At 47.0% G+C, this 24,283-nt stretch overlaps 1 protein-coding gene across 1 annotated transcript in view; it reads right to left on the reverse strand.

Moving 5' to 3' along the window:
• Positions 1–24,283, reverse strand: part of Ppm1h (protein phosphatase, Mg2+/Mn2+ dependent 1H) — a 259,153-nt gene that overhangs the window by 55,902 nt on the left and 178,968 nt on the right. The window contains exon 6 of the mRNA XM_052164872.1: positions 13,536–13,654. Within this exon, the coding sequence (XP_052020832.1) occupies positions 13,536–13,654 (119 nt within the window). The remainder of the gene's footprint in view (positions 1–13,535; positions 13,655–24,283) is intronic.

The following is a 24,283-nucleotide window of genomic DNA, read 5'->3' on the forward strand; positions in this document are numbered from 1 at the left end:
ATTTTATACTTTGGGATCAGTGGGATCAATCTAACTCTGGTGTAAACAAGCAAATATTAAGCTAGCCTTTATTATTATATACAACATAGACAGCCATCAGTATCTTTGCTTCATCTGATGCTGCCTGGCTTGTTGAAAATGCTTACCTTTGTACGCTAGTACACTAACTGTTTTCACCACCTATGAATGGCTCCCTGTTCACAGTGAGTTCTGAGTAAGGAAACAGAAACAGTTCAGAAGCAGCTGAGGCTTTGAGCAGATACAAAACAGTAGGCACTCACTCCTCATGTTTGCTGAGAATCTGACTGCCTGGGACTAGGCTTCTCCAGCCCTGGTACTGGAAAGACCATTTCCTGACTCCCAGCCCCAGGATGAGTAGCAGGAAGTCATTACAGAGGAGAAAAAAATGCTTGGAATTCATTTTTTTAAAACTAGAATCAAGCATATATAGAGGAGAGCAGGGGCTATTTCAGGACAAACCATTTGGAATGACTCTTAGGGAAATTCCAGATTTGGAAATTATTTCTGATTCACTGCTTTCTTGGTGTGCATTAGCACTTGCCTAAGAGAGCTTCATCGGCGAATCAATAACATTAACTCTCCCCACAGGCCCGACCTACAGAGCCTCACTTTTATGAATGCACTGCTAGAGAGCCATTTTAGCTCTCACTGGGACCATTCATTCTGAAACAGACATGGACTTCACTGACACTGGCCATTTATGTATGAGATCACATCAATATAGACAACAAAATCCGATGACCAGAGCTGACTCCACAGTCACAGATGGTAGGGCGAAAACAACACGGGAGATTCCTAGTTACAGGGAAGAGTCTCCCTCCCTACGTAGGCTTATCTGTCTCCATGCCAGCCCTCAGAATCCTCACAGAGCCTCTCTCTTGCTCTGGCATCCATTGGGGCTCTCCTGTCATGGAGTATGGAGCCCTGGAACTCTGGGAGAAGCCACACTTAGGGCTGCACCACAGGGCACATGTGTCAAGACCTTCCATGCAAGGGCCTTGGCTGGATAAGACCATACGGGCAGAACCCAAGCACCTCAGAGAGCATGTTGGTCCTTTTCCAAGTCTTCTGCTGGATCTCAAAGAACCACAAATGCTTTTGATAAGCCAAGTCTTGGATTTGTCTCCAGGACAGGACACAGTGACAGGACAAGATCTTTTAGTCTAGACTCGGGTGGATGTTAGCTAGCTCTCTGGGTGGGTACCTAGGGTGAGCTCAGTTCCCAGGTGTTTTGAATCAGTACTCTTCCTTGCTGGTTCTGAAGATGCTCCCAGGCCACATTGGGTTGGCACTTCAAGATCTGTTGTCTTGGAAACAGCAACATCAATCTCTTACTCTGAAACTGGGTGTGCACATAGTAGGGCAATGGCCTCAGTCTCCGATGAGAATGGAATATCAGAACTGGGGTGCGGGGAGGATGTAAGAAAACGTTTTCTTGGCAGGCTGGGAAATCCCTAAGTGTCGTGTGATGTTCGCTTCTCTGGAATCTCCTCACAACGGAAGCTTGCTGATGGCTAAAGAGGGGTTCTTATTATCTTCTCAGCACAGCACTGACAGTGTTTCGTGACTCCATTCCACTGGGAGGTCCGTGGTCACTCTGCGCACACTCCGCTTCTATCCCTCCTACACGTTAGTTACGTGAGACTGCTGCTGGCAATGGTGTCCGGCTGACACAGTCCAATTTAATTGTGAGCAACCCTGAAATAATTACACACTCTCTGTGAAGGCACTAGCTTGGCCCAATGAATCTCTTGTCTGTCTGTACTGGGGTCCTTTGAAGAGTCCCTGTGAAGCAGCAGTCAATAAAAGCTTAATAATGCCTAGCACAGCAGGGGATTCCCAGGTTTCTTGTCTCCACCAGACTGGGTCTATGTCCTCCGAGTTGATTATTAAAACATTTTGAATATCACCTCTGGCTTCTACGTTCCCAAAACACACATTCTGTCTTAACCCTTCTGGCCCCTGCTTGTGCTGTTTCTTTGCAAACATTATCTATTCTGGAAGCATTGGTCCCCTTGAGACCCCTGACCTCATCGAGGTCTTTAGATTCTAACACAGCCTTCTGCACAAAGTCACTCCCAAACCAAATCTCCTCTCTCCAGAACAACTGCTTCCTCTATGACTGTTCTGGTCCTGAATTTAGATCCTTGTCAATGACCTCTACATTTCTCCACAGGGACCAAGAAGGCAGTGCAAGCCCAAAGAATCCGATAGGATAAAAAGCACTCAGATAATGACCCAGCATCTTGAGGACTCTGCAAAGGACCCATATGTGATGGTTTGTATATGTTCGGCCCAGGGAACAGCACTATTAGAAGGCGTGACCCTGTTGGAGTAGGTGAGGCCTTGGAGTAGGTGTGTCACTGTGGGTATGGGCTTTAAGACCCTCATCCTAGTTGCCTGGAAGCCAGTATTCTGCTAGTAGCCTTCAGATGAAGATGTAGAACTCTCAGCTCCGCCTGCACCATGCCTGCCTGGATGCTGCCATGCTCCCTTAATGATAATGGACTGAACCTCTGAACCTGTAAGCCAGCCCCAATTAAATGTTGTCCTTATAAGACCTGCCTTGGCCATGGTGTCTGTTCACAGCAGTAAAACCCTAAGGAAGACACCATAGTACAGTCACACCTAGGCTAGCTGATCACTTCACATCCAGTGTGTAACTATTTCAGGGTTGCACGCTGTTAAACTGGAGTGTCTTGGCCAGCCTTCGTCGCTGGTGGTAGCCTTATATAACTAACATGTCGGAGGTATAGTGACAGGAGGAGGTTGGTTGATATGAGGGTCCATTGACAGCTACTCTCTCATACAGTATGATGTCACCTCAGCAGTGCTGGGCCTATCTCTCCATCTGCCCTGCTCGGGGATAAGCGGCCCGTCACAGCTGGCCAGCACACTTGGCTCCATTCCCTTGCATCTCAACCGCCCGCCCTTCTCTTTTTGCTTTCTAGCTTCTTGTTACTTCAGGAAACAAATGTTTGGATAATAAGCTCTTGCTTCCCTCTACTAATACTGTACAGCTTACATACACCCATACATACACAACACACCCAGGTATGTGCACATGCACACACATGCAAACACACATGCACAGACTTATATACACATGCATGCTCACACAAATACATGTACATGCCCACATATGTCTACACACATATACACACGCGCAGACATATACTCACACCCATTCATACACATGTGCACACTCACAAATACATGTACATGCACACACATGTATACACACATATACACACATTCATACAAACATACATGCACTCATACACACACGCACACTCACATATGCACACATACCCACTCATACATATACACTCACACATATGTATACAAACATGTATATACACACTCACACATACAGACAAACACTCACAACATGTTCACATTCTCATACGCATGAGATCAAATGTTTATGATTACTAATGATTATCAAATTAGAAACTCTGCCAGCCCTCAGTAGCCAGGAGTTTGGCTGGGCACTGGCTTACAAAGTTACAATGTAACCACTGGTTGGTTCTCTAATTAGCCTCCTATCACAAATGGAGGAACCGCATTGGAGTGCAGCGGTAAGATCTGTAAAAGCCACCCAGGTGAGAACTGACCCAGCAAGGCAGTCTGGCTTTACCACATTCGTAATGTCTTGCTTCACAGGCAGCGGGTATATAGTATAGGTCTTCAAAATATGAGAAGTGGGTCCCCAGGAGTTGAGTGGTTCCTGATCTGTCTACCTCTGCAGAACTTTCAGAAGGCCTGCCTGGGACATTTCCCAACTTGCCCAGATGACTTGAAGCTGTGTGAGTGCGGTACATCACAGCCCAGCCTGCGCTCGTGGAGGATGTGCAGTGCTGCGTTCTGAGTGAGGGTGTGGGACAGGGAGGGCAAAAGCTGTCACTCCTGAGAGGCTCTTTGGAGAAGAAAGAAAGATTGGAGAGCAGCTTGGCTAACCTGAGGCATGGAGACCATGCTCAGCTACAGAAGTAGAGGGTGAGGGTGTGTGCGAGTGTGCACGTATGTGCCCCACCGAAGGGACAAGGCTGGCGGGGCATCCCTTTGCCTTCTCTTCCCAGTGGCCTGACAAAGCCTGTCTGTCTTGGCTGGTGGCCATCTGTAAAGACCCACACAGCTTCCCCTGGGCTCCTGCGGGAGCCATTCGTCACTGTCAGGAGCTGTGCTGCACGCAGCAGGGATGGCTCTCTTCCCCTGCTGCTTTTGCAGCAAGAGCTGCAGATCTTGAAAAGATGCAGACCGTGCACATTGCAAATAACCATTCATCACCGTGGCTCTGGGAGCCAGGGAGAGGCCACTCTCCGCATGGTGCTGACCCAGTCTCCCCGTGGCTCTAGCCCCTCTTCCCTGCCCGGGACTTGGAACGGGAAGCCTTTGAGGGGCTCGCTCCAGGCCCCAGACAATCCTCATGCCCGAGAATCTACTGAGGTTTGGGGTAAAAGTTCTCTGAGTCGATGGCCAAATCTTCACCCCACCTCCACAGAGTCAAGATTTTACACTGCGTGCCACAGCCAGGCCAACCCATAATCGTTAAACTATGAAAACACAAGTCCCTGGGAGGAAATGAGCACCAGCTTTCACTGGGGGAAAGGCCTGCTTTCTTCTAAAGTAATTATAAAATTAAAATGTGATATTTCTCTGGTGAGTCTCAAAAAGCTTCCCAGTGCCTGTTCCCGCCGGCACAACAGAAATGTCAGGATTTGCAGCAGAATGGGACTGAGGAAAATCCTTCTGCGCCCCAAAAACGCCAGTCGCAGACATCTGCGAGTGAATTTCCAAAGATTGGGTTAAGAGTGATTAAGAGCAAAGAGAAAGAAAAGTAGAGAGTTTGAATTTTTCAATTACTCTGTAAAACTCAAGAGTCGAGCCGCTAGGAAAACGCAGGCTTTCTAAGTAAGACTAATAACGCTGAGCTAATTAGACCCACAGGCATGGCCAACATATAAATTCAAGCCCCAGAGAAGGGCACTGTCCCTTTAAAAGCTGCCTGGGGAGCAGTGGGTAAGCTAATGAGGAGTGTCAGTAATGCAACTTTATGAGGTGGTGTGAGGGGAGGGAGCAGGAAGCCTGGGGCTCCTGTAACAGGGCTTCTGGCTTGATTCAATCAATCTATTTGTATTAAATGTGGGTGCGCTCTGGAGTTGGCCGCAAACCCTTCTCATCTCTGCTAGGATCTACCTGAGTGTCCTCACAGAGGGCTCAGTGGAGAGCAGCAGCCAGGGAGGAGGCAACATCTGTGCAACTCAGCCCAGCAGCCCCCACACCCACTCTGGGCTGCCTCCAGTGGGTTTCCCTTTCCAGAAAAGGTTTGGATTATTGGTAAAAGTCCAAGGCTTTGGGGCTGGGTCTTTTCATGACTGAGCTGGGCTCCAGGCTGTAGACTTGTGAATAAAAGTCACCCTGTAATGGAACTGAAAGGCTTGGAACTGAACTTATTTTTAATCAGATCCCCGGGATCTGAGCTACTTCCCAAGAAGTAAGAGAAAAGGCTAGAAGAAAGGCAGCAACATTTGGTTGCTGGGAGCAATTAGAGGGGGGAGATTGGGAGCACACTGCTGTGCAGAATGGGGGAGGGAGGAGGGAGGAAGCTACTGATTTGGGTAGATGAGATGGCCTTCCCTTCAGGGTCAGCAGCAAGCATCTTTTTTTTTTTTTTTTTTTTTTTTGCTGCCCAGCAAAGGGACAGCTGGAGATGAGTTAGTCATTCCTAAATGCTATGACAGAAGCCTGTAGACATCTGGAAGGTAGAGCAAAGCCCATGTCTCAGCTATCTCAGTAAGGCCACGAGGCATAAAGATTCTTCCCATTGGCTTTCCCTGCTATCATCCATCCATCCATCCATCCACCCACCCACCCACCCACCCATCCATCTACTTATCCACCCATCCATCAATCCATCTATTCACCTATCCATCCATCCATCCATCCATCCATCCATCTATCCATCCATCCATCTATCCATCCATCCACCCACCCATCCATCCATCCACCCAACTATCCTCCCACCCATGTATCCATGCATCCATGCATCCATCCATGGAGTTATCCATCCATCCATCCATCCATCCATCCATCCATCCATCCATCCATCCATCCACTTATCTATCCATCCATCCATCTAATCTATTATCTACACATCTAATATCTATCTACTAATCTAATGTAATCTATTTAAAGATAGGATCTCATATATCAGTCCTGGAGAGATGGCTCAGCACCGACTGCTCTACTAAAGGTTCCGAGTTCACTTCCAAGCCTGGCCTTAAATCCACAGTGTAGCTGAAGATGATCTTGAATTTCAAATCCTCCTGCATCCATCTCCCAAGTGCTGGGATTAGGGACATGTGCCACCACACCCTATTTATGTCGTGCAAGAGATTAAACTGGGGTTTCATACATCATAGGCGAAGAACTTTGCATCCCTGGCTCCATGCTTACCTTAGGCTGTTGGGATGGTCAGCTACAGACAGCTCCCTGCACCTTCTGCTACAGCCTGACCAGACTCAAGTTCTCCCATCATGCAGACCACAGTTCTGGCCAACAGGACTTCCCACAGGATACGAATGCTCTAATCTGCAGCATCTAATTCAGTAGCCACTAGCGAGGTGTGGCTACCGAGCAAAGGACATGTGGTCAGTGAGACTTGGTGAATTAACTTTTAATTTTATTTAATTTTTAACTAATTGAAACTTAAGTGGCCACATGTGGCTACTGGATATTGTGTCTGAGAGCACAGAAAAAAAATATGGAGAGATTTCCTTCCCTTTCATCAAGGCAGAGAGTGCTGAACAGAGAAAATGAGGGCTGATTCCATTGGTTTCTCGGTGGAAAAAAAAAATCCCAATTTGCTCATAGCTTTAAGGAAACAGAGGAGGGGGAAATGATACTGACACATCATTAACTTAGAATCATTAGATGTTTAAGGGCTGCGAGAGCTGAACATAAAAGGCTTGGAGCTCTGGATTCTGCTTCTTCCAGAAGCTCAAAAACCAGAACAACGCTTACCCAAGCCCGTTCTAGACACCGAGGTTGGCAGCAATCGGCAAGGGAAACATTTCACAAATAAGAGGCTTTGGCAGAGCAAAATATCAAAATGCCCAAAGCCCAAAGCAATAAACCATGTGATCTCACGTTGCCAGCACAGCATCCACCCACTGCCCCCTCAACGGGACCATCATGAACGCGAGAGGTAGAGAGTCTTGGCTTGAAGGAAGAAGTCGGTGTGTACTGCTTATACCCTCAGAACCATCTGGAAGAAAAGCCTCACATTTGCATGATGGACCTTTTCTTCCTTGACCCTTACCCTCTCTACAAATCCCACCAGACCAGAACAGATGCTGGAGAATCTGGCCTGAAGCCAGAGGTGAAGTCACAGCTCCCTTCCCCCACCCTCCATCCCCGCCCCTTCCCCATGCCATCCTGGGCTCAGCACCCCATGCAGCTGGATGAAGGGCAAGGAGAACACTGATCCCTACACACGAGAAAGCAAAATCACCGGCCGGCAGTCGCCGGAGCAGGGACCCAGTGCCACAAAGCCAGCTGTGAGAGAGACTGTTGTTTCAAGTCAGTTACAAAGATGCTTGCCAGCAAATTACAGTGTAAGACAGCTCAGGGAGCTGCAGGCTGGGCCACGGAGGGAGCTCCCAGTTGACACAACGCCAGCTACAGGGCGCACCCCGCAAGAGCAGCTCCACCCAAAGGGCTTGGAGAGGAGAGGCACCAGCTTGGGGATTCTGGCACGGGGACCAATGACACAAGGCACAGAAGGTGAGAGCTGAGAGGGTGATGGGCGGTGGAGTGGGGGGGCGGGGGGCGAGGAGAGGCCACACCAGGGACCATCTCAGAGCACTGCGCTTAGACAAAGGCTTTGTAAATCAAGCTCCTGAGCAAACCATCAGAGATGGGGAAGGAGGAGGGAAGGGAGGAGCGGGAGGGAGGGAGCCAGGGAAGCAACCAATTTCATTATGATAGGCCTGGTGACAATAACCTTTTGTCCTCTAAACAATCTGGGCCTGCCAAGCTGCTCCACAGTCTCTGAGAAAGCACGAGGGTAGGAGAGAAAGGGTCCCTGTCAGGAGCGAACAGACTCATCTTTAATTATGAGACAAGGCTTCCCAGAGCTGACACCCTCTCCCACACATCCTCCTTGCTGCAGACACACTACAGAATGCAAGCACGGTGCTCCCCTAATGAGAGGCATCAGTTTCCCTACGCACAGGTTGTTTGGGGATATTGCCAAACCATCACCATCGCCCCACATCCCCCCTTCCCCCCCAAAAAAGCATGCACAGACTCTGGGTGACAAGTGGGAAGTATCCCGGTTTTAATTTGGCTAATGGTCCATGGGGGTCACATCGGGAGTGAGCAAAGTCACTGCCTTGCATTTTCTAGGATACAATGTTTCATCCTCTGGTCCATAAAGGATTGCTGAGGAGACACCAGTGTGAAGGGGGAGGGGGTGGTCTGCTGCTTACATTTCTATCAGGAAAAGATGCCTGTGGGTTGTGACCCCTTTGGGGGTCCAATGACCCTTTCACAGGGGTCACGTATCCAATATTGTCATTACAATTCATAAAAGTAGCAATTAAAGTTATGAAGTAGCAACAAAAGTAATTTTATGGTTGGGAGGGGGCTTGCCACAACATGAGAAACTGTATTAAAGGGCCCAGTTAGAGCCTCTGCAGCAGGAGAAAGCGGACTGGTTTGTCACACAGATAGGGTCCTGAAATGAGAGACAGAGACCCGTGCTCCAGTAGGTATTTCAAGACTTGTGTGTTGATGGAAACTGAACAAACTGGAATCCGGGTCTTGATTTGCTCAACGGAGAAACTGAAACAAGGGCAACTGGACACTCTTGTCATCAGGAGTACAGAGACAATTGTTCATACTTAAGTGATGTGTCTCCTCTGGCCACATCCCACCCCTGTCTCATACTCATCTGGTAATGACAAACAAGTTAACTTTTTGGCCTCATTCTCTTTGCCTCTAAGACAGTACTGAGTATGTTGGGCTATTCTTTAACAGCAAAAATCTGAGGAATTAGATACAGGTCTCATCCCAGGACTTGGTCCTTAGCTCTTCTCGGAACGACTGTCAGCCAGCTATTACCGCCATGACTAACAGAGGAAGTGAAAACCCTCTAGAACCAGGAACTTCCTGCAAGGCTTAAACGGCACAGGAGTGTGTGGACCTTTTGTTAGCCATTTCAGAGGAAAGAGGTCATGGCCCAACATTACTTCAGGAGCCAAGAAACACAAGGCAAAGTGAGGTAAGGAACAGTTTGCATCCTGGAGCAGGCTACACTCCCATTGAGCCACTGCAGTCCACCTGCAACTGCAGTCCACCTGCAACTGCAGTCCACCTGCAACTGCAGTCCACCTGCAACTGCCGCCACCTGCTTGGTGGTTTAAGGTTTTACTAGGAAAAGAAACAGGGTGCAAATCCTCCCCATCCTTCACCCGTCTCATAAATTAGCATTGCAACCTTTCTCCTCTTATAGACAACTGGGAAAGGTAGCATGCACCATGCTTCAGAACGGCTCCTTGGGGCCTGGGGTTGTAGCTCAGTTGGTAAAGCATTTATGCTGCATGCGGAAGTCCTGGCTTTTGTCTTCGTGCCTGCGAACTCAGGTGTGAAGGCACAGACCTTGAGGCGTTGGGAGGAAGGGACAGGGACAGTCCGACCCTGAAGCTGTGGCCCGTAACGGAGCACTTCCTAAGGATTCACAAGGCCCTCACTTCCATCTCTAGCTACACAGCAAGCTTCAGGCCAGCTTAGGTTATGTGAGACCCTTGTGAACCCCTCTCACCCCCCACCAAGTAAACAAACAAATAAACACGTTACACAAAACTAAAACAAAACAACCGTGCGTGATCCGAAGCTTTCTGTTAGCGCGTCGAGAACACTTTCAAGTGTAACTTATTCTATTTGGGTCGGAAGTGGGGTTTACACAGGCTGCAGCGTAAATGGGTTTTGTACTTCCCAAGTCCTCCTTTTTTCCTCCCCAAATCAAAAGAAAGGACAGGTAGGAAACACACAAAGGCCTACGTAAATCCTGTTCACAGCCAAGCTTGTAAGTCAACAGTCACACTGGGAACTGCCCTGGAAGCAAATCAAATCCTGTCTGACTGAAGCCATCCTCGGGCTTGGCCTCTCAATTATTTAGTGTCTTCGGTGACGGTCCCCTCCCTGCAATTAAGAGCAGCTCATGGGCTCTGTGGGTAGCACCACCAGGCTCACAGAAGGCATTTCTCTGAAACCTGTCTCACAAAGCGTCCGCCCACCCGCTGCTACGTGAAGTGCATGTGAAGTCGGATATAATCGTGTTCTTGAACTTACATTTAAAAAAATTACAAAATGAGGGCACTTTAGCCTTGTGAAAAGGGATGGAAAATGAGCCACTCAAAAAAAAAAAAGTTTCGAGAGACTGAAAAAGGAACATAAAACCCCCTAACCTCATCACACATTTTGAGTGAACACTTACAACCTTTGAAAGTCTCTTGTCTATTAAACTGACAATTCCTATCTTCCAAAGTGCTTTCCAAAGTCAGTAAGAAATGGTATGCCACCTCTCTACCCTGAGTGAAGGAACACACCAGGTATCTGCCACAAAGACACTCTTCCTGGGACAACAGAGGCACAGTGTTGATTTCATGGGTTTCCGTCTGATTCTCACCCTGGTTTAGAAAGAATGAGCAAACACCGCATCTCAATTTCAACATATCTCAAAGGCCACCTCATTGACTCTCGGCCCACTGACCTGCCTGCCCCTCACCCTCCTTCATCCTGGGACATCCGCCGCTTTGTGGCAAGCACTGGTCTGGGCACTGGTTATACACTGCCTGAGAAGACATTTAAGCAGGCCCGACTGGTCTGACGCACACCTTGTATGCATACTTAAGTCATTTTGTTTCCTGTCCATTTCCATCTTTGCCATTTTCAGCTTGCAGCCTTACATCTGCACAGGGAGACGTCGCATCTTATCTATGTCTGAGTTTTTGTCTATGCCACTTTCCCTCTGGGTACCCGAGTCTGCTTTCTGAAGTCAGTTTATCCCGCCCTTGCCTTAATATAACCACCTCCAGAAGACATCCCTTTCATTTAATTGTCCCCAGGAATACACAGAGCTTATATCGTCCCACGGGAAATCTAAATTGCTGCCTAGCTTTCCACGACTCCGTCAATACAACCTCAGTCTGTTTCCATCACCCCCACTCCCGTGTTTAGATTATGCCCTACCTTATCATTTTAGTTGGATTCCTCTTTCCTGTGCTCACAATTGCATGCACTCCTTGTCCTTCTTGCTGTATTTCCAAATTCCAAGATACTCATATCTAAATTCCTCCATGTGCCATCAAACCGTAGTTGCCCTTATCTTATACATGATTATTAACAAGAAGTGCTCATTTTCCAGATTGGACACAAGTGTATTGGAAGACGTTAGAATAATGACTCCAGGACTTAAAAACTCACAGCTGTAAATATCATGAGCTCTACCTGACAATCTACCCCTGTTTTGGAGTTGGGGAAAACCTTTTAGGTTCTGTGTGCCACACAGAGTCTCCCGTGACTCCATAAGGCATGGTTCCCTGTGGCACTGTGAAGGCAGCCACAGTGACAAACAAGGAGGTGCATCAGTTTTAAACAATAATTTACAGAACCAGATGGCGAGCAGACGTTGACTCTCTAGCATGGTTTGCTGATTTCAGCTGAGAGGAAGAAGAGTAGATTGGGTTTGGGACCTGCTTTTCCACTTAGCAAAAGACAAAAATAAAACACCCAAGGGCAACTTCCAGACCAATCTGTCTTGCTTGGGTAGCTGAACTTGTTCTCTCATGACTCTATGTGTCCCAGACCCCTAGGTACAATGTCAGCATCATAGCCATCTGGGCTATGATCATCTGTTACAACCATTTTGGTCAATGAAGAGATAATAAATTTGCTGCCTTTGCTGGGGACATGGTGAGGAAAAAGCAAGGTGCCTTGATCTTCTGCTGTCCTTCAGGTTGGCAAGGGGTGCCCTGCCCTCACTAGGATCTTGGGGCAGGAGAGTCTATCACATACCCTCACTTCAACATGCAAGGGGGTGCTTTCTCATGCCAACCCTGGTTCATGTAACTCCATCATCCTGCCCATTATTAAGACAGGAAGAATAAGGTCTTAGTCAACAATGGTCAGCTCTAGACCACGGTGTTCGTACTTGTCTAGGTGTGTTTGGGGAACAAGGCATCCCGTGTCAAGAGTTCTTATTTCATTCTAAATGTGATAAAATATATCCTTGCTCAACATGGGTTGTATTAAATGTGGATTTGATCATTTCCAGATGGAAAAATATATTTTAAAAAGTATATGTAGTGAAAATGCCCAGATTTTTTTCCTTGTCATAATAACTGTACTGGCTGGTTCTGTGTGTCAACTTGACACAGGCTGGAGTTATCACTGAGAAAGGAGCTTCAGTTGGGGAAATGCCTCCATGAGATCCAACTGTGGGGCATTTTCTCAGTTGGTGATCAAGTAGGGAGGGCCCATTGTGGATGGTACCATCCCTGGGCTGGTGGTCCTGGGTTCTATAAGAAAGCAAGCTGAGCAAGCCAGGGGAAGTACGCCAATAAGAAACATCCCTGCATGGCCTCTGCATCAGTTCCTGCTTCCTGACCTGCTTGAGTTCCACTCCTGACTTCCTTTGGTGATGAACAGCAGTGTGGAAGTGTAAGCTGAATGAACCCTTTCCTCCCCAACTTGCTTCTTAGTCATGATGTTTGTGCAGGGATAGAAACCCTGACTAAGACAATCTCTTAAAGATATTTCAACCACCCACATAGCATTTACCGATTTTAAGTAGTCTACAAGGACTTGAAATGCAAAGGGAAGCTACAACTAGATGGAATGCAAGCGCTGTGCCATTTATATGAGGGACATGAGCAGCTTCAGGTTCTGGACACCTGTACAGGATCCTGGAGCTAATGAATCTCTTATGGATACAGAGAGGCACCTGTCAACAAAGTATCTCCTTTCCCTCAGGCTTCACATTGACTCTTCCAAGATGATACCCTTGTTATACTTTATCCATGGAGAAAAAAAAATAGGCCCTTGGGTTAGTTGACCCATCTCGTTCACTCAGGAACTCATGAACTACAAAACTCAAGCCAACATGTCTCACTAAGTCACCTTCTCTTGTACCTTTCTAGCTCCTTGATGGTCTAAAAACATTGTGTATGTGTGTGTGTGTGTTGTATATGTGTGTATATACACACAAACATAGCTTCCAAATGACTGTGTCATGTGAGTCAAGAATGAAGTCAGGTTCACCACACCAGGTGTCCCTGAGGAGTGCCTCGGAAAGGCGGAGGCAAAGTTACACGGGTGATCTGGACACTGGTCCTACGTGGCTGTGAACTCTTGTCCTTCACTATGAGCCCAGGTCCCTGGCTCCATTTGTGCTGGTGATCTTATATGGCATGGTGGTGTCTGGGCACGGCGAAGGGGGTTCTTACCAGCCTGTCATATTAAAGTCCCGGTACAGCATCCTCTTCCCGAGTTCTTTCCTCTGTACTCTCCTTGGAAACTCCAAATGTGTGAACTCATTTCCCAGCAAGTGAGGCTGCATGAACGCCTAATGGCAGAAAGAAAGAGAAGAAGAGAAAGCCATGGACAGATTTTTAGAAGACAACATAAAAACTCCAGTATGTTTTGCAAACTGAGACAAGCCTCGCTTCGAAAACAGGAAACCCATCTTCTCTTTTGAAGGAAGTAAAATACATTTCAGAACTTAAACTCCGAGTAAATAAAAACCCTGGCCGTGACTCACCAGGGCTGCCGCTGTTGCACTTAAGTTAACTGTAATCAAAGGCGTGCATTTGATGCATTCATTGTAATCAAAGGCGTGCACAGCCGAGGGCTTAGGGGTGAGAGCGGGCTTCTTCAAAGTTCAGACTGCAGTTCAAATTCAAGATGGCTTTACTTCCTGGAGTGCATGTTGGCCAGACTGAAGGCCAGCAAAGTCTCCCTGACTCCCTCCCTATCCCTCTCAGCTCTCCTCTAGCTTAACAGAACTTCCCACGGATTTGCTTTTGAAAACCACAAGAGAGTCTCCAGAACACACAAGAGTCGGATCCCTCACAGCGGGACTAGACACACGGACAGGAGCTTCTGGTTGCCCCGTTCCTCCTTTAGTTTGCTCTGTAGTATTTTCTGTTTTTTTTTTCCTAGACGATCCCTCCCATCTACCCCCAACAGATGGCCTCCCCTATTCCCTCCCTACACGTCTCTGTTCACATTACAAAAGTCTCCAGCACACAGTCATACCCACGGTTGGTTTTGAAAGAGCAGTCTCATTGTTAGCCAACCTAGCTATCCAAGAGATGGCGTGGTCACATCTCAACTTCCCCGCTGACACCACAGACCCTCATACCTGTGCTAGAACCTTCGCACACCATGCCCAACTCTTGCATGGGAGATCAGCTCTCCTTATGGCAGAGAGGAGAGGACAGGGTGCATCATGGGCAGCCACTGTCGGGAGGCAAGGGATCCCTGTCGTAGAACAGTTGGCTACAACCTCAGTTAACCGGAACAAGCTGAGTATCTTTTATCTGAAATGCTTTGGGCAGGAAGTGTTTGGGGAGGAGATGGGGGTCACAACTGGAATATTTCCAGATATATAATGTGAAATCTTAGGGATGGGACCCAGGTTTATATGAAATTCATTTATGTTTCAGAAACGCCTTATACACATAGCCTGAAGGCAACTTCATACGCTATTTTCAGTATGTGTTTTGACTACAACCTGTCATATGAGGTCAAGTGTGGATTTTTTCACTTATTACATTATGTTGGCGCTCAAAAATTTTTCGGTCTGAGAGCATTTTGGGTTTTGGGATCAGGGATGATCAACCTACAACAGGCATTTCCCACAGCCTCTTTCCGGAAGCAGCAGATCTCTGCCGATGCTCAGGATTTGGAGGTACCCAACTGTGCCAGGCACCGGAAGCTCTTGCTGTCAGGAATGAAGGAAGCAAGCTGAATTGTCGCCAAGCTGGGTCTCTCTCATGCAGGGGTTCCGGGCAGAGCACGGAGGGTAGCAAGACACAGGGAGGAGGACTGAGGGTGCAGAGATTTTTGTCTTCCTGTCCAGTAGGACCCCAAATGGCTCAGATCTGGTTGGAGCCGTGCCCACTATGAGGGGCTCTGATAGGTAACAAGGAAGCTTAAATGCCAGGTTTCATGGAGATAAGTTTCCTGGGAAGGAAGAAAACGAACTCGTAAAGGATCAGGGCAAGGCTAAAAGCCAAGGAGCTTCGCATCGCGAATTTTGTGATCTTAATGAGTTCTTTAATCTCTTGAGCCTTGGTTTCATTGTCTTTCAAGTGACATTATCACTGACATTTTCATAATTAGATATTTTAAATGTGCTCATCATGATTGTCTTTGCTCTGGGAAAACAACGGAGGCTGGAGAGGTAAAGTACTGGCTGCACAGGCATGAAGCCCCTAGTTGAAGTGTTCAAACCCATGCCAAGCTGGGTGTGGTAATGGGTGGTCGCCATGCCAGTTCTCCACTGTGAGATGGGAGGCCGAGAGACAGGAGAAGGCTTGAGAGGTTGGAGCCCAGCCCGATACACTGGTAAGCCAGAGGCCGTGGCTCACACAGGGCAGACGGTAAGAACTAATACCTGACCTCTGATCTCCACACATTCACTCTGGCATGCCCTCATCCATGTGCGTGTATACATGTGTACACATACACACACACACACACACACACACACACACACACACACATATGAGGGGCAAAGACAGAGAAAGACATTAATTCCATTTAATGATTGTTAACGCCCAGTGCTTCCTGAGTTCTCTCATTATGACCTCCTTCCAAAAATCTTAGGGTAGGAGGAATCACTACTTAATCTGTCAGCCCCAGAACCAAAGTGAGTATATAGAGAATTTCAACACAGGGACAGCAGTGCATAAAACTAAACACAAGGCCCTGTATGACTGTGCCAGTGATGTGCCCACGCAGCAGCCACGCCCAACGGGTAGTTAGGATGTTGTTTCTCCTTAGCATTGATCCACTGGTGCTGGGTGGTGGTAGAGTGCACCTTTAATCCCAGCACTGGGCGGCAGAGGCATGTAGATCTCTGTGAGTTTGATGCTAGCCTGGTCTATAGAGTAAGTTCTAGGATAGCCAGGACTATACAGAGAAACCCTGGCTTCAAAATGAAACAAAACAACAATTCCCCAACCTAACAAAAGCCAACCAACCAAACAAAAACAGAAAGCACAGAACTGAAGTTTAGGGAGCAACAGGCAGGGGCATCCCTTGAGCACCCTCATCCTTTCCCGAACTGCAAGGCTATACCAGCATGGAGGTCTGGTCCATTTCCTATCCCCAGGCTGGACTGACTGACTTAGGGGTTACACTTGCTTTATACAAGTATTTCACCTTACGTATCGCACTCAACCATTCCACAAAGCCCGTGATATGAACGAAACTTAAAAAACAAGGAAACGGGGCAGGAGACATGGCTCAGCAGTTTAAAGCACTTGTTGCTCTTGCAAGGACCTGGGTTTGGTTTCCAGCACCTACGAAGGGCCTCACAGTCACCCATAACTCCAATTCCAGGGAAGTGGAATGGTGCCTTTGTATGTACCATTCACGCATGCAGTACGTAATCACACATACAGGCAGAATGCTCAGACCCAGAAAATAAAATAAGCAAATCTCTTTATTTAAGACCAATCAAGATGAACAAACAACAAACCAAGCTAAACCAAAACCCAAAGAGACAGGCCTAGAAAGGCTAAAGAACCAAATCCAAATTCATCAGCTAGGACTGGGTGGTTCTGGGCCCGAGCTAAACACCCTGCCTGAAAGTCAGGCACCCTGTGTGGGCTGTCGACACTCCCACATGTTTACACAGACAGTAAGAGGCCCCAGAAAGGCTTCTTAGCGTTTGTTCTTAGATCTCGCAGTCTAAAATGGCAACTAGAAATAAATGCAACACAGATCTGGTTGCAAGGATGGCATGGTTGCAAGGATGTATACGACAGTCTCAGAGTAAAAAAAATCAGACAAGTCACTTAATACAAAACAAAGTAGTATGAACGTGCAGAAGCCACAACACACTTGATTCAACTGTAAAAAGCAGGTTATTAAGAAACAGACATATGCTGGGCAGTGATAGCACACGTCTGTAATCCCAGCACTTGGGAGGTAAAAGCGGGTGGATCTCTGTGCTGGAGGCCAGCCTGGTCTATAGATTGAGTTCCAGAAGCAAAGAAACCGTCTCAAAAAAGAAAAACAAAAAAGGGAGAAAAGGAAATGAGAAAAGAAGTAGGCACAGATGAGTGCAGAGGCTGATGTATGTTGTAACTATGTATGATATACATTTAGGTAAATGAGTGTGTGCTAAGTACAGTCTATATGCGTCTCCTCAAACTCATATGCTGTTAGCACTTCTGAGAACAGGCTTCTGGGAGGTATTCAGGACATTAAGGTACTGCAACTATGACCAGATGCTGCTGTCATACCGAGGGTTCGGGGCGTGGATTTGAACACCTATCCCTCCTGCTTTGTGCCATGTGTGGATGTAGGGGGAAAAAATCTCATATCCTTGACCTTGTGCTCTGAAGGATCTGTTCTTTATAAATTACCCAGTCAGTGATACTCTGCTACAGTGGCACAAAATCTAAACACACTGTCTATCCATATACTAGACACAATGTGGATTAACAACAAACAGGACAGAGTCCACAGCAGAGTTTTCAGATCAGGTGCTTTCACAACTGGGGTAATGAAGAGGGTCATGGGTAATGAATAGAAGAGCTCAAAACCAGCACCTTGGGTTCTGAGGAAACGGTGGTGGGCAGCTATGATCCAAGAATGTCTCATAAAGACCCATGACTGAAGACCTGGTCACCAGTCTGTGACACTAGAGGTAGGTGGTGGGGTTTGCCAGATGTAGTAGGACATCCCAGTACTGAGAAGGTTGAGGTTCAGGGCTAGCCTGGATTAAACATCTGACGGTCTCTAAAACCTCCCCAAAGATTTTTTTTTTTAATTTCAAAAAAGAGGTGGGTCCTACTGGAAGCAAGTTCTATGACCAAGGGGCCAAGGGAGTGTCCTTAAAGAGGCCCCTCTTATCTGCTAGCTTCCTGGCTACCAGAGGGGAGCAGATTTCTCTATGGTGATGTTCTGCCTCCCACAGACTTCAGAGCAACAGCCCATGCAACCTGTGGGTCTAAGCTTCCGAAACTGTGAGTCAACATAAAACATCTTTCTCCTTTTAAGCTGATATACTGCAGATATTTATCACAGTGCTAAGAAACTGGGGTGACGCAGGGTTGGTAGAGATGGGCAGGGCTGCTCCGGATCCTATTCTCCTGAAGCCGCAGAGCTTTTGCAACCAGGTCCAGAGACCCATATTCCAGGCAGATACTTTGTAGTCTTTGATACTCAAGAGGCTGAGGCAGGAGTTAGAGATGGCCTTGGTAGACAGAAGGGGGTAGGTTAGAAAGAAACTTTGTAGTCTTTGCTACTCAAGAGGCTGAGGCGGGAGTTAGGGCAGGATGGGATAGAAAGAAAGAGACACAGAAGGGGGAGGGGAGGGGCTCAACCCAGAGATCTTGCTTTGTGCACAGTGGATGAAACACCCAGCACCATGACTGTTGTGCACTTGTTAACTCTTGCTTTATTATTATTTCATTCTCCAAGCACATTCACACATGACTAGCCACAGAGGGAACAATTTTTTTCTTTAGGCTCTTTGCCCTTCAAGCATCTGGTATCACATGCAATTTATATTAAAATAACTTTTACACATTTTTTTTTTGTGGTCCAGTCATCATCTACGAACACATCAATGCTTAAGAGAGTAACAATCTCCTCTCTCCTCCGAGGGTAGATACACAGAGATCCAGGCACTTGGTCTCCTAACAGAAGGATGAGCAGGCCCTCAGATGTGCTTTAGTCGGGCACCCTTGTGCCCACTTGTGCTAGTATTTGTTGTGGGTTTGGTCTAACGACACTTATATTAACTGGGCCCTCAAAATTGCACGAGAATCCCATGTCCACAAGTAAGAAGCTGAGGATCCCTGCCCTCAGTTGGTTTGGATTGGTAAGTAAAGTTGCCGTTGGCCAATGGCTGGGCAGGGAGACAGAGGTGGGACTTTTAGGATTCCTGGGCTAGGCTATAGAGGAAGGAGAGGAAGAGGTTGAGCCACCCGTGCTGGGAAAGGAGTAGCTGCCAGGCCTGAGAAGGTGGGTCAGAGAGACAGCCAACACTTAAGAGCCAGGGAAGAAAGGCCAAGCCCCCTCCCCCCAACTGGGTCTAGGGCAACAAGGATAGACTATAGATTTTAGTAATAACTCAGGAATATCACAGGAGAGGTGTTAGCCACTTGGAGGTTTGGGAGTGGCTCCGCCACTGAGCTGTTTAAGGCATATTAAAATAACATATTAAGGCTGTATGTGTGTCTTTCATTCAGGAACCCAGAACATTGGGGTGGGTAGGGAGGGCTGTGTGGCCACCGCCATGTTGATTAGAGAAGAGATCCACTGGCTCACTGACAGATGCCTCTGGGTTAGTTGGCAACTCCTCAGAAAGTTTCCCACCTACTGGAGCTATCCATACCTTTCCAAGTCACCAGGGGTCAAAGGAGCTTAACTCTCGGATCCACTTGTGACATGGGGATCTTTCATGAGAACGCTATTCACAGTCTCAACAAGCTGCATGCCCTCCCCAGCGGTAAGAAGGCAATGCTGCATTTTATCCAAGCGAGCAGGATGTCTGTTGGATGCGACGCCATTCTCCTATAAGAGAAAACTAGGGGCTGCCGCTTCAATGGCGGACGATGCTCCATCACTTCTTCAAAATTTTACCTTACTCCCTTCAGAAGAGTTCCTTCAAGACGAGTTTTCATCGGCTATCACTCTGTGTATGCTCTCTTATGTGCGAGTGGTGTATGTGTGCGGTGTGTGCACATAAGCATGTAGCTGAACATGCCTGTGCTTGCTCATGTAGAGACCATGTAGGATGTGCAATGCCTTCCTCTGTCCTGCTCTGATGATCTCCTTACTGCCCTGAGATGGGGGCACTCATCAAAGAGAACTTTTGGCTGGGTAGTGAACTCTGGGGATCCACCTGTTTCCTTCCACCAAATGCTAGGGCTATAAGCATGTGTAGTCATGCCTGGGTTTTTATATGGGTAATGAGGACCTGAATGAACTCAGGTATGAATGCTTGCAATGCATCTGCTGTGAAGTTGAAGGGTAATGACAGTCCTAATCTACTGTATACTGTGGCAAAGCAACACAAACACAGTGGAGTGACCACTGAGAGCCCCAGTGGTTTCATGGCTGTCAGGGAGTTGGGGTTTGCTGCTGCTGCTGCTGCTGCTGCTGCTGCTACCCGGCATCATGGGAGAGCAATATTGCATGTCTCTAGCTTAGAAAAAGACAGAAATTCAAAATTCAGTTGGATGTGATCTGTGCTTGTAATCCTAGCACTCAAAGCAGGGGGATGACACGTTCCAGGCCAGCCTGCTCTATATAGCGGTACTGATGAGGCCAGCTTAGAGACTTTGACCTGACCCTCCTGAAAGAGGATGGTCATAAAAAACATTGGCATCCCTCCCCTCCAGAAGGGAGGGGCTAATTACAGGGAGGAGGGACAGACCAGCAGCCACCTGCAGTAGACACATTCAGCCACCTATCTCATTCCCTAAAGACCAATCAGTCTAAAAGTCAATCACATTGTTCTGCCAATCACATTGTGCCTAATGGCTGCTGCTTTGAGAACTGTATAAAGGCTCACTGGATGGGCTTCACAGGGTCATTCTCTCTTTCCTTGTGCAGGGCGACCCCAGCATGCTGAAACAATAAATTCCTCTTGCTTTTTGCATCGATTCCTGACTCTGAGGTGTTCACTCAGGGGGTCCTAGGTAAGCTAAGGCTCACCAGTGTCTTATAGTCCTCTGTCTCCAAACAGAATTTTTAAGATTTGCAGTATGGTTTCTATGGACTGTGTCTCTGTTACACCCTCCTCAGGTTAAAAAACCATAACTCTCACCATCAACCAAGGACCACCTGTGTATCACTTAAAGCTTCCCCTAGCCTCTCCACATTAAGCATACAACAGCTCTCACAGTGTTTCAGTTCAGGGTCAAGGTCACAGTACTCACCACATCCCGTATCTCAGGAGAGCATCACGGGTTCCACATGTTTTAAATAACCACAGCTTACAGCTCACTTCAAGGCTTAGCCTTTACAGCCGGCTCTACTGCCAGCTGACTCCCACTTCAGGAATGTGGCTAAACAAGTCTGACTCCTGACCAGTCCACTCTTTCCACAAAACCAGTTTGATCCAAAGAAGATTAATTAATGGTCCCTTCCCCTGGAGGAATTTCCCCCAAGATGATTGTCAACTACCCAGGAAGTGGGTATGACAGGGACAGACACACAACCCTAGAATATGGCACACTCAGAAGATGGCAGAAACACACACTCTCTCTCTTCCTTGGCCCTTCTCCCCGGTAGCAGGTCCTAAGACTCCCATAACAGAGGCACCTCGTGCCCTTCCCCCAGCCTTCAGCAGGCTAAATAGACCTTAATTGTTTGCCACAGTTGGCTTTGCTGCACCTGCACCTGCAATTTCCTACAGGAACAGACCACCTGCTGAGCTTGCTTTGCAACGTTGTTCAACTGAAACAAAGCAACATAATCCAGCTGAAACAAAGGATGGGTCTGTGGGTTTTCCCTATAGAAACAGAGCCGAAAATCAAACTTTGAGCCTTGATCAGAAACTTCTGTCTTGACTTCATTCTTCTCTCACTGCCCTCCCCCGCCCCTCCCCCTCCTTTTTCACTCCCAGCCTTCCTTTTAGGTATCCGCAGTTCATCCATGGCTGCTGGACAGCTACAGCAGCCTCCTTTATCTACCATGAAGGCACCCTCCTATATCGACCTTGAAGGGACATTTTTGCTTCTGAAGAGATGTACCACAGCAGAAGGTAAGTAAACAAATCTTTCAAGCTAGTGAGATGGATCAGTTGGCCAGAGGAACTCATGCACAGGCCTAACAATCTGAGTTCAGTCCTTGGATGACACAAGGAGGTGAGAGAGCACTGACCTCTGACCTCAACACACACCTGCATTCTCACACTCAAAAGAAAACACATACATAATCTTTACATATTTTTTTTTTTAAGTCAGAAGTCTTGTTAAACTTTCCTGGTATCATCCTGTTGAATGATAACTCCATCATCAATTTCCCATGAATGTCTGCTCTTTCAAAAGAAAAAGTGCTGGGCAATGGTGGCACACGCCTGTAATCCCAGCACTTGGGAGGCAGAGGCAGGCAGATTTCTGAGTTCGAGGCCAGCCTGGTCTACAGAGTGAGTTCCAGGACAGCCAGGGCTACACAGAGAAACCCTGTCTCGAAAAAACCAAATCCAAAATAAATAAATAAATAAATAAATAAAGAAAGAAAGAAAGAAAGAAAGAAAGAAAGAAAGAAAGAAAAGAAAAGAAAAAGTAATGTTTTTCTTTGGACTTTGCTATCGCTACGATAGCTGCAGCATCTATAGCATGATGCCTTTTCTGTCATAACCATGTCTTCGGTGTAGTTATAAGCAGTTTTCTGTACCTGTAATACCTCCTTTCCACTTCCCTGATCTTCGAAGTCACGCCTTACGTCACAGCAATCAACCTAATGGTTCCAAACTTTGCTCACTCAAGTTGCACTGAGCAGATCCTCTGGCGTTAATGGTGCTAAACCAACACAGCTCAAAGAACAGAGCAAACATGGCCGCTTAAGGGAAGGCGAGATGCTAAAATGAGACAGAAAACCCACAGTGTGTAAAACATCACCTGCTGGGTTTCAGAGGAGGCAGCTTCTGCTTGTTAAGTGTTTCATGTCTTACGGCACCATGAAACTTTCCATTTGCATCTTACTCTGCTTTTTGATGCTGTGATCAAACACTGACCAAAACCAGCTTAGAGCAGAAAGGGTTTATTGGGCTTATACTTCCATGTCATAGTCCATCCTTGAGGGCAGGAACTCAAGCAGAACCGTGAAGCAGAGACCATGGAGGAGGACTGTTTGAGCTTGCTCCCCAGGGCTTGATCAGCTTGCTTTCTTATATGTCAGGGTCACCTGCGCAGGGTGGCATTACCCACTGTGGGCTGGATCCTCCTGCATCAATCATTAATCAATAAAATGTTCACCAATAGGGCCACAGACAATTTTGGTGGATGTAATTCCTCAAATTAATAATAATAATAAATTAATAAATAAATAATTAAATAATAAATAAATAAAGAAAGAAAGAAAAGAAAAGAAAAAGTAATGTTTTTCTTTGGATTTTGCTTGGGGTTCCTCTTCCCAGGGGACATTAGTTTGTATCAAGTTGACAAAGACTAACACTCACAGATCTTACAGGCACCATGCATAAGTATATATGTTTGAATCCACGGACATAGTATAAAAAATGTTATCTGAGCATTTATTTTAAACTTATATATTGGTGAATATTTTTTTAAACTTTTATTGTTGTTGTTGTTGGTGTGTGTGTGTGTGTGTGTGTATGGTGTGTGTATTGAAGGCAGGTAGGTACATACCACAGCACATGTGTAGAGGTCAGAGGACAACTTTTGCTAGGTGGCCCTATCCTAGGGATGGTTGTGAGCCACCATGCAGTTGCTGGGATTTGAACTCAGGACCTTTGGAAGAGCAGTCAGTGCTCTTAACCTGCTGAGCTATCTCACCAGCCTCCTTGGTGAATATTTCTACCACTGGACAGAGATTATATTCTTAGACGTTTGGGTATGATGTTCTTCTACCCCTGACCCATATCCTTTGCCCTATTGCTTTCATTAAAGACAAAAACAACAGAAGCCTCTACAAACTGTGACTTTTTAGGAGAAACTCAAGGTTTACGTGAGGTTTTAAAGCATTGGGAAGAGCTTCACTGAGACTTGTTTTAATGATTTTAGGGAAAGTTAGAGTCACTGGGAAGGGCCTGGCTCCCATGAGGGGATGAAGAAGCCTGCAAATTCTTGCGAGGTTATCAGGGAGGGAGTCATTTGGTTGGCAAATACACAGTGGCCAAACAAGCTGGGAATTTGGGAACTGCCTCCAGCTCGTCCGGCACCCACCCACGAGTCATGCCTGGAATGGCTTCCTTTCTATTTGCTTGGCTTGATGGAAGGATGGCTTACACAGCATTTTTTGGAGTCCACTGTTCCAC

Source organism: Apodemus sylvaticus, chromosome 20 (genome assembly GCF_947179515.1).
Source record: "Apodemus sylvaticus chromosome 20, mApoSyl1.1, whole genome shotgun sequence".
NCBI lineage: Eukaryota > Metazoa > Chordata > Mammalia > Rodentia > Muridae > Apodemus > Apodemus sylvaticus.